This window comes from Schistocerca americana, chromosome 2 (genome assembly GCF_021461395.2).
Source record: "Schistocerca americana isolate TAMUIC-IGC-003095 chromosome 2, iqSchAmer2.1, whole genome shotgun sequence".
NCBI classification, from domain to species: domain Eukaryota; kingdom Metazoa; phylum Arthropoda; class Insecta; order Orthoptera; family Acrididae; genus Schistocerca; species Schistocerca americana.
In genome coordinates, this window is record NC_060120.1 from 962,057,439 (window position 1) to 962,075,445 (window position 18,007).

An 18,007-nucleotide genomic window follows, 5' to 3' on the forward strand; every position below is an offset into this window, starting at 1 on the left:
TTGGAGGTTATTGTAAAGGTGGTGGACAGTGGTACTCCAAGGCAGGAGTAGGAAGTGAGCAGGATGGAGAGCTTTTTGAGGTGGTGGTGTGCATGTTGCTCGAGTTCCTGCAGGGCAAGAGTTTCAATGTGTGTTATGGGTTCCAGGAGTTTGGGATTGCATAGCAGGCGAATCTTGCGGATGGAGAGAAGGTACTGTATGGAGGTTTGGTCTCGTTTGATATGGTTTTGCAGGACTATGTTGGTGAGGACTAAAGATTGGTGGAATTTGAAATGTGGAGGTCATTGTGGAAGGAGGGGTGGCAACCAGAGATGGGTAATTTGATGGTAAGGCCATTAGACGGGATTCCATGAGCCAAGCAATAATGCAGGAAGAGTATGTGGGGCTGGGATCTGGCTAGGGATAAGAAAACTTTTCTGTATTGACGCAGATGGAAGGAGCAAGGATCCATGGTGGTGGAAAAATGCGGAAAATTACATAAATAATATACAACGTCTGAAAAATTTTGCAAGAATACACCCAAATATGCGTGAAAATTCACGAAAAAGATGAAATGGGTGCAAAAAGGAGAAACAAGACAAAATCTGGGGGAGCCGACGATAGCGATATCCCAAAACTCACTAAAATTGGCGAGAAAGTACAAGGATTAATGTAAAGAATAACTAATATATATGTATTTTACTGTGGGTAGCAGGTCTGAGGGTTTATGAGTGTGGAGAAGGGGGATGGCAGATGTGACTGGATGGTGAAATTAGTGGGTGCGAACTGGGATAGTACGGAGAAAGTGTGGGGGTTGGGGGAGGGGTTCATTAGATGAAATACAATATCATGTGGCACTGGAAAGGTGCAGGAGTAAACTCGCAAAAATACAGGAAACGACGCAGGGTGAGTGATCATTTTGAAAGAATAGGATTAATTATATTGGCGGGAGTAGCATAGGACATAAGATGCTGCACCAACAATCAGCGTGGTCTCATAGCTGTCTGTTGTGCGCGGCCAAGACAGTTGATACAGTGTGACTCGTAAGTAGAGCATGCAGTGTGGTTTGTAAGGCAACAAGAAAAATACAGGAAAGAGGAGAAAGAGGACGGACTAGAGTATAGTGATGCAAAAGAAAATAGCGACAAACGAGAACAGCACTGGGTTAGGATCAAAGAAAAGCCATCATGCAAAAATCAAACAATGGAAAACCCAGGATGGAATGTAACAGTATTATGAAAAGGAAAGTTGCTACTCACCATATAGCGGAGATGCTGAGTCACAGATAGGCACAACAAAAAGACTTTCACAATTAAAGCTTTCAGCCAATGGCCTTCATCAACAATTGACACAAATACACGCATGCACGCACGCACACACACACACACACACACACACACACACACACACACACGATTGCAGTCTCAGGCAACTGAAACCACACTGTGAGCAGCAGCACCAGTGCATAATGGGAGTGGCAACTGGTTGGGGATAAGTAGGAGGCTGGGGTGGGGAGGGGGAGGGATAGTATGGTGGGGATGATGGACAGTGAAGTGCTGCAGGTTAGGTGGTGGTCAGGGGAGAGGTGGGGAGTGGCGGGATGGGAGGAAGTAGCGGAAAAGGAGAGAAATAAATTAAATAATTAATTAATTAAAGGACTGGGTGTGGTGGTGGAATGATGATTGTGTAGTGCTGGAATGGGAGCAGGGAAAGGGCTGGATGGGTGAGGACAGTGACAAACGAAGGTTGAGACCAGGAGGGTTACGGGAACGTAGGATGTATTGCAGGGAAAGTTCCCACCTGCACAATTCAGAAAAGCTGGTGTTGGTGGGAAGGATCCATATGGCACAGGCTGTGAAGCAGTCATTGAAATGAAGGATATCATGTTTGTCAGTATGTTCAGCAACGTTTCCAACATCATAACTGACACTGACCCTGCCTTGAACAGTCTAGACCACAATCCCAACTTGATCCACCACCACTACCTCAAAATCAACCCTTCCAGGCATTGCCTCATAACCCTTCCTCAGGTCCCTACAACATGACACTTACCTGTCCTCTGCAGAACTCCAGGCTTTATGTTCCCTAAAAGCTGATGACTCCATCATTATCCTCCCAACAGACAAAGGATCTACCACTGTAGTACTTGTCCAAAAGGAGTGAAGGTCTACCCCAGCTATCTGACACCTCTACGTGCAGGGTCTGCCATCAAGATCATATCCCTGTGATTCAAACTCCTGAAAACCTCAGGCACCTCACAAGGACTAACCCCTCAATCCATAGAACTTCTCACCCCACCCAAACCACACACCCCTACCTCTTATCTTCTTCCTAAGATTCACAAACACAGTCATCATGGCCATCCTATAGTTGCTGGCTTCAAAGCACTCACTAAACGTATAGCTGCCTTAGTTGATCAACACCTGCAACCTATAGTACAAACACTCTTCTCCCACATCAAATCAGAAACTTGCTTATATACATTTGTGAATAGGCTTAATTCTTGTAACGTCTTTTTTGATTTTCGGTAATTGTAATTGATTTATTCTAGTTAAAGTATTATTTTTGCCATGAGTGAGAAGTGCCTGACTTGCCGTAGAATTGTTAGTTACGGGGTTTAGTGTGATGGATGCAGTAGTTTTTTTCACTGGGGGGACTGCAGTGGCGTGGGTGTCGGGAAACTGGATCAGGCTCATCAGTGGTTATGTAGGATTTGCAGCAGAGATAGGAAGATAGTGGAACAGGAGGGGAAAATTGCTGCCCTTCAGGCTGAGCTAGATCAGGCTAGGGAAGATCTGGACAGGTTAAGGAGGGAGAAGGGCAAAGAGAGGTGGGAAGGGAAGTGGCAACAGGTAACAGAAGGAACAGGCCTAGAACTAAGTCTGACAGTTTTGTGGTGAATGTCAAAAATAAGTTTGACCTGTTGCTTCAGTTAGAAACTGATAAGCCTCAAGCAGGGGTAGGTGTAGACAGGACACAACAAACTTTCAATAGGAAATTGAAAAAGAATGTAGGAAAGTCATTGAAAAGGAAGAAAGTTTTGTTGTTAGGCAGTTCTCATGCCAGAGGTGTTGGCCAACTGCAGATGGAATTAGGACTAGAATACCAGGTCACAAATTTTTTCAAACCAAGTGTTAGTCTGGATCAGGTGACAGAGGATTTAGGTTCACTCTGTAAAGGATTTACCAGGGAAGACACTGTGGTTATTGTGGGAGGGCCAGGGAACAGCATCGACAGAGATCCTGGGTACAGTATAGAGTGTGACCTGGTAAAGATTGCGTCGGCATCGAGACACACCAATGTCGAATTTGTCTCTGTCCTGAGACGCCATGACCGGCCTCATTTGAACTCTTCTGTTGGGAGAGTTAATTTGGAGTTGGAACGACTGCTTGGGTCGGGTGCGGGGGCTCATATTGGTGTGGTTCCTGTTGATTCTCTCAGTAGGTGGGACTATACCAGGCACGGCCTACATCTCAACAGGAAAGGGAAGGGGAAGCTGGCTGGTAATAGCAGGAAATTTAAAGGGGGGAGGCACTGCCATGAATGGTAAAATACCAGTGGTTACAGGTGTTGGAGCAGCACCTTTTTTAGGATAGGTAAGACAGACAGATGTCAAGTTCTACGAGAGGTCAGGATTGAAACAAATCTTCAGTTTAGGAAAGAAATTAAACAGCACAATTCTAGCACATTGGATCACCAATCACGGCTGTCAATTATAAATTTTCACCAATCACCAGAAATTTTATCTCCACCAAGTTGTATCTCAGTCCTAGGTAATTGCATTGACGAATTAAAGTCACCCAACCCAGTTGACATAATCTGCCTCTCTGAACACCATATGAACAACGGTATAGGAACTAGGCCTAAGCACAATGAGAAACTCAGACAGGAGAGTACTGCAAATGTTAGAATAAGGAAAGGTTCTCATAAAAGTATAATTAAAAATAATGTAAGTATATTTCATCAAAATATTGGGAGTTTAAAGAATAAAATAGATGAGCTTCTGGTTTGTTTAGAAGATTTAGAAGCTGAGGATGAAATAGATATGCTATGCCTGTCTGAGCATCACGTTGTTACTGATATGGATAAGATAAATGTAAGTGGATATAAACTCTCTGCACATGCAATGAGAGAAAATATGGAGAAAGGAGGAGTTGCCATATATGTCAAAAGTTATTGTGCAAAAAGTATAGAAACAAAAAAGTTTTGTGTAGAGAAACATATAGAAGCATGTGCCTGTGAGCTTAAATTAAATAAAGGCACATTTATAATTGTAACTATATAGGTCCCCATTAGGAAATTTTCATCTATTTCTGAAAAATTTGGACTCCTTGTTGTGCTATCTGTCAGACAGGGGGAAGCAAATTATTATTTGTGGAGACTTCAATGTAGATTCTCTGAAAGAGGGTAATAGGAAAAATGACCTTGAAGTATTACTCGGTTCTTTCAATTTGACACCCGTTATTGATTTTCCTACTCGAGTGGTAAAGGATAGCAGCTCACTGATAGGTAACTTCTTTATAGACCAAGATAAGTTTAATCAGTTAAATGCTCAGCCTGTTGAGAATGGTCTTTCTGATCATGGTGCACAGCTAGTTACAATATATGACATAGCTCCATTCACCAATACTAAACAGTCCTCCAAAGTAGTACGTTCAGTCAACGATTTAACAATTGCAAAATTTCAGGGAAAGCCTACAGCAGTTAGACTGGGATGAGGTGTACCGTGAACCTGATGCCAATTTAAAATATAATTTATTTCATGACATTTTTGTAAATGCATTTGAAAACTGCTTCCCCAAGAAAATAGTTAAATATACTCGTAAGAAACCTTGTAACAAACCATGGCTTACTAAGGGTATAAAATATCTTGTAACCGGAAAAGGGAACTGTATCTGACAGCAAGAAAGAGTAGTGACCCAGAAACTATCAAACATCATAAAAACTACTGTGTTATATTAAGAAAAGTTATTAAAAAATCCAGAAGTATGTGTATCATGTCTGAAATCAGCAACTCTGATAATAAAATTAAAACAATTTGGAATATTATTAAAAGAGAAACAGGTCAACCAAGAGCACAGGAAGACAGTATTACCATCAAATTGAATTCAAACTTTACGAACAAAAAGTCAGAAGTTGAAAATATTTTTAATAATCATTTTCTAAATGTTGTGGATATAGTAGGATCCAGGTGTTCATTAGAAGATGCTAGGCTGTTAATGGAAGAGGCCATACCTATGCAATTTGATACAATTGAAATCTCACCCACTTCTCCCTCTGAAATTAGGAAAATAATAAACTTGCTTAAAAGCAAAAACTCACATGGAATTGATGGCATTTCGAGCAAAATACTAAAAGCTTGTTCTCAACCGATAAGTAAAATTCTCAGCCACCTGTGTGATAGCTCTCTGGAACAGGGCATTTTCCCTGATAGACTGAAATATGCTATTGTTATACCTTCGCATAAAAAGGGGGATAGATCTGATGTCAACAATTACCGTCCAATCTCCCTTCTAACAGCTTTATCCAAAATTTTTGAGAAAGTAATGTATTCAAGAGTAGCTTCTCATATCTGTAAAAATGAAGTACTAACAAAATGTCAGCTTGGTTTCCAGAAAGGTTTTTCAACAGAAAATGCCATATAAGCTTTCACCAATCCAATTTTCAATGATCTGAATAACCGAACACCACCCATTGGGATTTTTTGTGATCTCTCAAAGGCTTCTGATTGTGTAAATCATGAAATTCTGCTAGACAAGCTCAAGTATTGTGGCATGAGTGGGACAGTGCACAAATGGTTTAATTTGTACCTACTGGAAGAGAGCAGAAAGTTGAAGTAAGTAGTTCTCATAATATGCAAAGATCGGCACATTCCTCAAACTGGGGAACTATCAAGAATGGGGTTCCACAAGCGTCAGTCTTGGGTCCTTTGTTGTTCTTAATATATATTAATGACTTGCCATTCTATATTCATGAAGAGGCAAAGTTAGTTCTCTTTGCTGATGATACAAGTATAGTAATCACACCTGACAAACAAGAATTAACTCATGAAATTGTCAATACTGTCTTTCAGAAAAATTACTAAGTGGTTCCTTGTAAACGGACTCTCACTGAATTTTGATAAGACACAGTACATACAGTTCCGTACAGTGAATGGTATGACACCATTAATAAATATAGACCTTAATCAGAAGCTTGTAGCTAAGGTAGAATATTCCAAATTTTTAGGTGTGTCCATTGATGAGAGATTAAATTGGAAGAAACACATTGATGATCTGCTGAAACGTTTGAGTTCAGCTACTTATGCAATAAGGGTCATTGCAAATTTTGGTGATAAACATCTTAGTAAATTAGCTTACTATGCCTATTTTCACTCATTGCTTTCATATGGCATCATATTTTGGGGTAATTCATCACTGAGGAATAAAGTATTTATTGCACAAAAGCGTGTAATCAGAATAATAGCTGGAGTCCACCCAAGATCATCCCGCAGACATTTATTTAAGGATCTAGCGATATTCACAGTAGCTTCGCAGTATATATACTCTCTTATGAAATTTGTTATTAACAACCAAACCCAATACAAAAGTAATAGCAGTGTGCATAACAACAATACTAGGAGAAAGGATGATCTTCACTATTCAAGATTAAATCTAACTTTGGCACAGAAAGGGGTGAATTATACTGCCACTAAAGTCTTTGGTCACTTACCAAATAGTATCAAAAGTCTGACAGATAACCAACAAGTATTTAAGAAGAAATTAAAAGAATTTCTGAATGACAACTCCTTCTACTCCATAGAGGAATTTTTAGATATAAATTAAGGGAAAAAAAAACAAAAATTATAAAAAATTAAAAAAAATAAAAAAAAACACAAAAAATAAATAAAAAAAGTTGTTATATTAACTTAAGTATGTTGTTAAATTAACTTAATTATGTCATGTATTGGAAAATTTGACTCGTTCCACATCATTACAAAATATTGTATTCATGATCCATGGAACTAGTATTAATCTAATCTAATCAACTATTTCCTACATCATCTGAAATCCGTGCACCTCCCACTCCCACCACACTCCTTGCTTGTCACCATTGATGCCACCTCCTTCTATACAGACATTCCCCACACACATGGTCTGTCTGCCGTTGTACATTTCCTCAGTAAGTGCCCACCTAATTCCAAACCTATGATGTCCTTCCTACTCACCTTAATCAACCACATAATTACCAACAACTATTTCACCTTTGAGGGGCAGACATACATACAGGTCAGGGGTACATCCATGGAAACCAGGATGGCTACTTCCTGTGCCAACCTTTTCATGGGTCACTTGTAAGGGGTCTTCCTGGTATCCATAAGTCTTGAGCTTCTGGTTTGGTTTAGATACTAGATACATTGATGACATATTTACCATATGGTCTCATGGTGATGCTGACCTGCTAAAATTCCTGGAATCTCTGAATACCTTCTCCCAATTAAATTTCATATGGTCCTATTCCGAATCCCATGCCACTTTCCTTGGCGTTGATCTCGTCCTCACCAAAGGCCAGCTACACACTTCCATCCACATTAAAGTTACCAACAAACAACAGTACTTACATTTTGACAACTGCCATCCTTTACATGTCAGATGTTCTCTCCCATACAGTCTTGGCATCCAAGGCAAACATTACTGTTTGGATGGAGCCTCTTTACAGCAATACACCATCATTCTCACTTCAGCCTTCAGTGCATGTAATTACCCCACCAGCCTAGTTAACAAGCAGATTTCCTGGGCCATCAAATCCAATCGTGGGACTGCTGATCCATCCACAAAAAAACGTCGGAGCACACAATTGGTGACTCAGTAATTCCTGGTGTGAGACGTGTTAATGAGCTACTTCAACAGGGCCATGACATCCTAAAATCATGGCCTGAAATGAGATCCATTCTGTCTGAAATTTTTCCCACCACACCTAGAATAGCTTTCCGTCGCCCTCCCAATCTCCGCAATATTCTCATCAGACTGTATGCTTCCTTCTGCACCCATCTCCCTACCCTATGCCTTCTACCCCTGTGATCATCCCCACTGCAAGACTTGCCCTATGCACCCTCCTACCACCACCTGTAATAGCTCTGTAACTGGCAAAACGTATACTATCAAATGGAGAGCCACCTGTGAAACAACACGTCATATATCAGCTTTTATGTAAACACTGTTCAGCCATCTACATCAGAGTAACTACCACCAAATTATGAATTAAGATGAGTGGGCATAGGCAGAGGGTATATACTGGCAACTCGCAATATCCTGTAGCAGAGCATGCTCTACAACATGACATTTGTGACCTCGGTGCCTGTTTCACCACACGTGCCATCTGGATTCTCCCCCCAGACACCAGTTTCACAGAACTCCACAGGTGGGAACTAGCACTTCAACATGTCCTTGGTTCTCACCACCCACCTGGCCTTAATTACATTAATTTCTTCGGTCTCACCTTTTCTTCTCTGTAATTACTCTTTGCTTCACTCTGTTCTACATCTTTCATTGTCTTTCCCCTCTATTTTTCATTGCCCCCTCCAACCTCTGTTACATGCAATGCACTTAGCTTCTCACTCTTATTAACTCATGCACATGTTTTGGTAGTAATCTCTGTCTTGCATGCTACCCTTAATCTCTGTCTTGCATGCTACCCTGTCTTCCACCTTTAACCTCTCAGGTTTTTAAATCTTGTCCGATGCAGTCCCCAACAACCAGTCTCTCTTTCTCATCCCATATAGTAAGTCTCCCCTGACCCGCGGTTCTGGGTGACTTTCCCAAAACCTACACCTTTTCATAGACCTCTCCAGTCCTTTTCCTTCACCCTTCTTCCTTCCCCATCAACCCTCCTGCCTGAAGAAGGCTCCACTGGCTCCAAAAACTTGATGAGTAGATTTTTTATCTATCCAATTACATAATTTTATCAATAATTGATTGTTTTCGATTTTACTATATATCTTGGTATATAGTCACAGTTTTGTTCCTGCCATAACCTTCCACCCTAATACTGTAAACCCCTTGGTGGAAATGACATCTGCACAGGCCACGAATACCAACGTGAGACAGTTGTTTCCAGTACACAGGAAGCTTATGGAGTGCCTGTAGCACTGTCCATTCTATGGCTGCTGCATGCTGATGGACTGCTTATGCAATAGAGAAAATTGTAAGTGTCGTCTTGAACAGCCACCTCCTCAGCATACCTATGTTTCTTTTGAGTGTACTTTAGTCATCCCACACAGGAAGCTTATGGAGTGCCTGTACCAATGTCCATTCTATGGCTGTTGCATGCTGATGGACTGCTTATGCAGTTGAGAAAATTATAAGTGTCATCTTGAACAGCCACCTCCTCAGCATACCTGTGTTTCTTTTGCGTGTACTTTGTACTTTCAGATATATTTTACATTACTGCTCCTATATTTAACATGCATGTATGCTTTTATGTGTTATTAATTTACACCTCTTTTATGTTTGTAAGTTAACCATTGCACTCTATATATATAAAATTTGGCAACGAATCTAATTTTTAACTACACTTTCTTATATTCTGATATGTGATTCCTCTCAGTAAATACAAGGACTGGCCAGAAGTAACCAACCTAACATCTGCACAGTTATCCACACAGTACATTCTTCACTCCCGAAATCATCCTGGCCTCAACCTATAGTAACCTACTGTCCCCACACCCACCACCCAACCATTTGCACCCCCTCTGTCAATCATCTCTTCCCAAGTCATGTCCCCTCACCCTCATTGTGCACTGCTATCTGCCAATGCACCCCTTCCTTGCTCCTCTTCTTTCTGCTCCCTTTTTATCCCTTCCCTCTCTCCCCACAGCTTCCCAACACTGCACCACATAGTCATGTCTGCCACATCTAGTCCCTGCTTGCTTTACCAAGCAGCACTGATTCTTCTTCCCCTATCCGTACCTGGCTATCTCCCCCCTTTTCCACTACACTATGGGCTGTTGTTCCCATTCAACAAATTGCAGTTTCAATCTGCACTGAACAGCTAGAGATAGCAGTTCTGTCTGAGGCATGCTTGCTTGTGTGAGTGTGTGTTTTTCTTTTCTGATGAAGCTTTTGACAGAAAACTTAATGTATTTTTGTTATGCCTGTCTGCAACTCAACATGTCATCTTTGTGTGCGTAGCAGTCTGTCCTTTCCATAACTGTTGATATTCCAACATGGACTTTCTATTGTTTGGTTAAGAAGTGATTTTCATACATAAGTTGAAAATTGAAATATGGTCATAAATATACAAATAAGTGACAAATTAATGTTGTATTGATCCTTTGTAAACAGATGTATAATTCAGCAGATCTTTTCTGTTACATTGGACATCTCATATATCAGAGTGGAAATGCTGAGTGATTGCTTAAAATAAGGAAAGGCAACCAGTCAATTATAGCGAACTAATGTGTGAGCTATAGACACATGTACCAGGCAACAGTATTCATACTAGTTATCAGGCTCTTACTCTTTTTCTGTCAAAGTAACACAGATTCACACACACAACCACACAAACACCTAAGTGCATGCTCCCACAGTGAGACTGACAGAATGTTTCACAGAAAACCTATAAAACTAAAAAAAAGAAAAACAAATAATTGCCAAAGAGTTAAGTGGGCACCAGAAATCAAACATAGTTGTAAATAGTGGTGTAAACAAATAATATTTCAGAGGTTGATTGGTGTCCAAGCAGTATGTATGTGTTAAACACATCACAGCACCTGAAGGAGGTAACTGGAGCTTATTGAAATATTGTACAGAATAATGGAATTAACAACTTGTATGAACACCCAAGAGCATGTCATTAAGCACATATATCATTAATCACTTCAGTCACCAACCATGTGTCCTTTGTGTTGCTGTCTTGTAAGGTAATAAACTTACTTTCTTTTGTTTATGTAGGATATGTTCATTTGATGCAAAGGCTGAAATACCTTTGTTATTTTTTCGTCTTATAGATCTGATGATGATTATGATGTCTGTAAAGCTGAAACTGCTTAACTACTCAAATATAATACAATGTGACCAAGACAGCAAATTCTGTAATTTATTTTTTAAAAATTCAACTTAATAGAAGACAGTTTTGTTAAATGTCAGTTTATTTCTTCTGTCACATTTAGGTTCTGAATGAAGAAGAATTTGGTACCAGAACAGATATGGGTCTCTGCAGAGGGACTGCCTATGCTGTGACAGCTGTCAAAAAAGTTTATTTGGGAGAAACAAGCCTGAGGAATATTTTCAAGTAAGAGTTAAGTAAAATACTGTACTGATAAATCATGCTTTTATATAAGCTAATAATGGTGGTTGACTGGAATACTCTCTTTCAAATTCTAAAGGTGCCAAGGGTAAAATACAGGGAGCAAAAGGCTATTTATAATTTGTACAGAAACCTGATGGAAGTTACACTCCTGGAAATGGAAAAAAGAACACATTGACACCGGTGTGTCACACCCACCATACTTGCTCCGGACACTGCGAGAGGGCTGTACAAGCAATGATCACACGCACGGCACAGCGGACACACCAGGAACCGCGGTGTTGGCCGTCGAATGGCGCTAGCTGCGCAGCATTTGTGCACCGCCGCCGTCAGTGTCGGCCAGTTTGCCGTGGCATACGGAGCTCCATCGCAGTCTTTAACACTGGTAGCATGCCGCGACAGCATGGACGTGAACCGTATGTGCAGTTGACGGACTTTGAGCGAGGGCGTATAGTGGGCATGCAATAGGCCGGGTGGACGTACCGCCGAATTGCTCAACACGTGGGGCGTGAGGTCTCCACGGTACATCGATGTTGTCGCCAGTGGTCGGCGGAAGGTGCACGTGCCCGTCGACCTGGGACCGGACCGCAGCAACGCACGGATGCACGCCAAGACCGTAGGATCCCACGCAGTGCCGTAGGGGACCGCACCGCCACTTCCCAGCAAATTAGGGACACTGTTGCTCCTGGCGTATCGGCGAGGACCATTCGCAACCGTCTCCATGAAGCTGGGCTACGGTCCCGCACACCGTTAGGCCGTCTTCCGCTCACGCCCCAACATCGTGCAGCCCACCTCCAGTGGTGTCGCGACAGGCGTGAATGGAGGGACGAATGGAGACGTGTCGTCTTCAGCGATGAGAGTCGCTTCTGCCTTGGTGCCAATGATGGTCGTATGCGTGTTTGGCGCCGTGCAGGTGAGCGCCACAATCAGGACTGCATACGACCGAGGCACACAGGGCCAACACCCGGCATCATGGTGTGGGGAGCGATCTCCTACACTGGCCGTACACCACTGGTGATCGTCGAGGGGACACTGAATAGTGCACGGTACATCCAAACCGTCATCGAACCCATCGTTCTACCATTCCTAGACCGGCAAGGGAACTTGCTGTTCCAACAGGACAATGCACGTCCGCATGTATCCCGTGCCACCCAACGTGCACTAGAAGGTGTAAGTCAACTACCCTGGCCAGCAAGATCTCTGGATCTGTCCCCCATTGAGCATGTTTGGGACTGGATGAAGCGTCGTCTCACGCGGTCTGCACGTCCAGCACGAACGCTGGTCCAACTGAGGCGCCAGGTGGAAATGGCATGGCAAGCCGTTCCACAGGACTACATCCAGCATCTCTACGATAGTCTCCATGGGAGAATAGCAGCCTGCATTGCTGCGAAAGGTGGATATACACTGTACTAGTGCCGACATTGTGCATGCTCTGTTGCCTGTGTCTATGTGCCTGTGGTTCTGTCAGTGTGATCATGTGATGAATCTGACCCCAGGAATGTGTCAATAAAGTTTCCCCTTCCTGGGACAATGAATTCACGGTGTTCTTATTTCAATTTCCAGGAGTGTATAAGAGTCGAGGGGCATTAAAGAGAAGCAGTGGTTGGGAAGGGAGTGAGACAGGGTTCTAGCCTCTCCCCGATGTTATTCAATCTGTATATTGAGCAAGCAGTAAAGGAAACAAAAGAAAAATTCAGAGTAGGTATTAAAATCCATGGAGAAGAAATAAAAACTTTGAGGTTTGCCGATGACATTGTAATTCTATCAGAGACAGCAAAGGGCTTGGAAGAGCAGTTGAACGGAATGGACAGTGCCTTGAAAGGAGGATATAAGATGAACATCAACAAAAGCAAAATGAGGAAAATGGAATGTAGTCGAATTAAGTCAGGTGATGCTGAGGGAATTAGATTAGAAAATGAGACACTTAAAGTAGTAAAGGAGTTTTGCTATTTGGGGAGCAAAATAACTGATGATAGTCGAAGTAGAGAAGATATAAAATGCAGACTGGTAATGGCAAGGAAAGTGTTTCTGAAGAAGAGAAGTTTGTTAACATCGAGTATAGATTTAAGTGTCAGGAAGTCGTTTCTGAAAGTATTTGTATGGAGTGTAGCCATGTATGGAAGTGAAACATGGACAATAAACAGTTTGGAAAAGAAGAGAATAGAAGCTTTCAAAATGTGGTGCTACAGAAGAATGCTGAAGATTAGATGGGTAGATCACATAACTAATGATGAAGTATTGAATAGAATTGGGGAAAAGGGGAGTTTGTGGCACAACTTGACAAAAAGAAGTGACCGGTTAGTAGTACATGTTCTGAGGCATCAAGGGATCACAAATTTAGCATTGGAGGGCAGCGTGGAGGGTAAAAATCGTAGAGGGAGACCAAGAGATGAATACACTAAGCAGATCCAGAAGGATGTAGGTTGCAGTAAGTACTGGGAGATGAAGAAGCTTGCACAGGATAGTGTAACATGGAGAGCTGCATCAAACCAGTCTCAGGACTGAAGACCACAACAACAACAACAACAACAACAACAGCAGCAACAATAATAATGGTAGGAGCAGGTTTAAGACCTGCTTTCAGTGGAACACAACTACAAGTAGCTCTTCCAAACAAAGCAATCCGTGGGTCAGCAACTTGTGATTATTTCTGTCTGTGTCTGTGAATTTGATACTCCATGTGCAGGCATGTTTAACTGATAAAATGTGTGCCTACTGACATTCTTTCCTCTGTGTATGTTTTGACACTGAATTATTGAGCTGACTTCTCATTTATTTATTTTTTTATAATGCTGTACATTTTCTCGTATGTCTCATGTGTCTTTGCTTGGTATACAGTTACATTTTTGATTACTCTTTCTTGTGAAGAAGCAAGTAGCAACTAAACAATTTTTTATAAAATCAATATAAAGAATGGTTTATATACAGTGTTAGCACTGAACCTGAGTATTCTGGATTTAGTTTCTTCTGTTAACCTTTTATGGATTGTTTGGAAACATTTAACTATCAAGATCCTCCAGAAAATAAAGCTATAAACAGAAAGAGAACATTGTTGGCTGGAAACATTTGTGTAAGCTGATATACCAATCACTGAGATATTTCTCAGTATGCTTACCACTTACAAAAATAGACACATTTCATATGATGGGATCAACTTTTGCCTTCCTCGGCCATAAATCTCTGCCTAGGACTAAAACCTGTGCATGGCAGCTCTTTGCACATTTTCATCAATTGAAAATAGTAATGAGATAGTCATTTCTTCATACGTAAAAAAGGATGGAAATCACTGGGAACAAATTGTCCTGTAGAACAAATGGTAAAACACCTAATGAGATATTCTTCATATGTAAAAAAGGATGGAAATCACTAGGAACAAATTGTCCTATAGAACAAATGGCAAAACACCTCCCAGTGTAGCATGTACTGAAAACGTATTGTGAATTAAGCTGTATGTGGAGAAACATTTTCAGTGTTCAGTTTAAAATAACATGTTCATTGAACATTTCACATCTCTTATTCTGAATGATCCATCCTAATTTGCAGAATCAGAGTATCTGTAGGGAATGTTAGCCAAGTTTCTGTAAACAGAATACACTAATAGACCTGGTTCAGAAGATCATCATTAATAAATGACAGCCACCCAGTGCATTCTTCACCACTGAGAATTGGACAGCATCCGGAAAATCGCTTTCACTAGCAATATATCTTTCTTCTGATGATTTCCACCCTATACAATGACACAAACTAAAAATGAGTTTCGATACCCACTGCAATAATCCACCAAAATTCTTTATCAGGGGCCGTACTTGACTGTTGTAAGGAGAAACACACAGCCCACATTAATAGGTCCTACAGTGGTGATCAGGGAAAGTTTATCATTGTATGTGATTATCATATCCTCAGTCTCCCACACAAATAATGGGAAATCCGGGATGGAAAAATGACTATATTACACTCCTGGAAATTGAAATAAGAACACCGTGAATTCATTGTCCCAGGAAGGGGAAACTTTATTGATACATTCCTGGGGTCAGATACATCACATGATCACACTGACAGAACCACAGGCACATAGACACAGGCAACAGAGCATGCACAATGTCGGCACTAGTACAGTGTATATCCACCTTTCGCAGCAATGCAGGCTGCTATTCTCCCATGGAGACGATCGTAGAGATGCTGGATGTAGTCCTGTGGAACGGCTTGCCATGCCATTTCCACCTGGCGCCTCAGTTGGACCAGCGTTCGTGCTGGACGTGCAGACCGCGTGAGACGACGCTTCATCCAGTCCCAAACATGCTCAATGGGGGACAGATCCAGAGATCTTGCTGGCCAGGGTAGTTGACTTACACCTTCTAGAGCACGTTGGGTGGCACGGGATACATGCGGACGTGCATTGTCCTGTTGGAACAGCAAGTTCCCTTGCCGGTCTAGGAATTGTAGAACGATGGGTTCGATGATGGTTTGGATGTACCGTGCACTATTCAGTGTCCCCTCGACGATCACCAGTGGTGTACGGCCAGTGTAGGAGATCGCTCCCCACACCATGATGCCGGGTGTTGGCCCTGTGTGCCTCGGTCGTATGCAGTCCTGATTGTGGCGCTCACCTGCACGGCGCCAAACACGCATACAACCATCATTGGCACCAAGGCAAAAGCGACTCTCATCGCTGAAGACGACACGTCTACATTCGTCCCTCCATTCACGCCTGTCGCGACACCACTGGAGGCGGGCTGCACGATGTTGGGGCATGAGCGGAAGACGGCCTAACGGTGTGCGGGACCGTAGCCCAGCTTCATGGAGACGGTTGCGAATGGTCTTCGCCGATACCCCAGGAGCAACAGTGTCCCTAATTTGCTGGGAAGTGGCGGTGCGGTCCCCTACGGCACTGCGTAGGATCCTACGGTCTTGGCGTGCATCCGTGCGTCGCTGTGGTCCGGTCCCAGGTCGACGGGGACGTGCACCTTCCGCCGACCGCTGGCGACAACATCGATGTACTGTGGAGACCTCACGCCCCACGTGTTGAGCAATTCAGCGGTACGTCCACCCACCCCCCCGCATGCCCACTATACGCCATCGCTCAAAGTCCGTCAACTGCACATACGGTTCACGTCCACGCTGTCGCGGCATGCTACCAGTGTTAAAGACTGCGATGGAGCTCCGTATGCCACGGCAAACTGGCTGACACTGACGGCGGCGGTGCACAAATGCTGCGCAGCTAGCGCCATTCGACGGCCAACACCGCGGTTCCTGGTGTGTCCGCTGAGCCGTGCGTGTGATCATTGCTTGTACAGCCCTCTCGCAGTGTCCGGAGCAAGTATGGTGGGTCTGACACACCGGTGTCAATGTGGTCTTTTTTCCATTTCCAGGAGTGTATGAACAGGATAGATTCCTATTCACCACATAGTGGAGATGTTGAATCGCAGACAAAACACTGCTAAATAAGGAAGCTTTCAGCCAAAAGGCCTTTTTCTACTTCAGAAGAAGGCTTTTTGACCAAAAGCTTACTTGTTTAGCGATATTTTTGTTGTGCCTGTCTGGAGCTCAACATCTCCAATATATGGTGATTAACGATCTAATCATTTCATAATATTGTCATAAAACCCCTCAAACATGTACACTTGCCTTCACAATTCATGGATTGCAATTTATGGATAACATCTGTTATTTTATTCAATGGTGGTGCCTCACAGACTGTAAATATTTTTAAAAAGTCATTATCATCTAATACTATGAGCTGCTAATAAATGAACATTTTTTGTTACTATTTTCAATCTTTCTGGTAATCAGGCCACATAAAAAATGTTGTTGCAGGCTAAAGAGCAGCATATTACTGCTTTGGTGTCAATAATAAAATTAAAATTAAAATAAGACATTATGTAGCACTGTTGTCAAAAGGGTAAAATGCGTTTACACATTTTTATAATGTTTCCCCACTTCCATACTCATTGACATTACATGGCGTGCCCTCTGCATACTGCATGTTGCACGATGTTGATCATAAAGACTTAAATTGGTAGCAAATAAAGGTGTCTTTAATAGCAGCTAATGGTGTTACATAAAAATGCCTGCGTAATGATTCTTTAACTTCTCCTAAAGTATTTGTTGATAGAACAGTCTGATTTCCTTGCGCTTGATGATGGCGACAGAGTTGCTAGCCAAAATATTGTGCCCGATGGACACTGAGAACTGGCAGAACAATTGTAGACAGTTCTGTCAATGACTTTCTTCATTATATTATAGTAACTTTCTTATTGGTTGTCACAAACATTGTCTTTGCCATTTCTTTAAAATGATAGTGATATCACTTTAATTTATTTAACTATTGGTTCTTGGTGAAACATTGTATATTGCACTAACAAAATGAAACACATTTTTAGCCTTGTCTCAAAAACTTTATTGTTATAGTGATATGTTGTACTTGCAGAGGACGTGAGAAGCTCCGAATGGTTCGACTTCGAGATCTGCTTAATGATAAGATCAAGAGTGAGACAGAGTCCAAAGGGTTTGTAAAAGAGTTATTTCATTTGGAATTGTCATTGTATTTGTTAATAAACTATAAGAAAAATCAAACAATGGAAAATCCGGGATGAAATAATGAGAATATTACGAAAAGGACAGTTGCTACTCGCTGTATAGCAGGGGTGCTGAGTCGCAGGTAGGCACATTGAAAAGACTGTCAAACAAACCTTTCGACCAACTGGGCCATGTGTGTGTGTGTGTGTGTGTGTGTGTGTGTGTG

At 42.0% G+C, this 18,007-nt stretch overlaps 1 protein-coding gene across 2 annotated transcripts in view; it reads left to right on the forward strand.

Moving 5' to 3' along the window:
* LOC124596201 (calpain-5-like) overlaps positions 1 to 18,007 on the forward strand; it is a 288,416-nt gene that overhangs the window by 166,743 nt on the left and 103,666 nt on the right. For both annotated transcript variants that reach the window (XM_047135248.1, XM_047135246.1), the window contains exons 6-7: positions 11,129 to 11,250; positions 17,693 to 17,770. In XM_047135248.1, the coding sequence (XP_046991204.1) occupies positions 11,129 to 11,250; positions 17,693 to 17,770 (200 nt within the window). The remainder of the gene's footprint in view (positions 1 to 11,128; positions 11,251 to 17,692; positions 17,771 to 18,007) is intronic.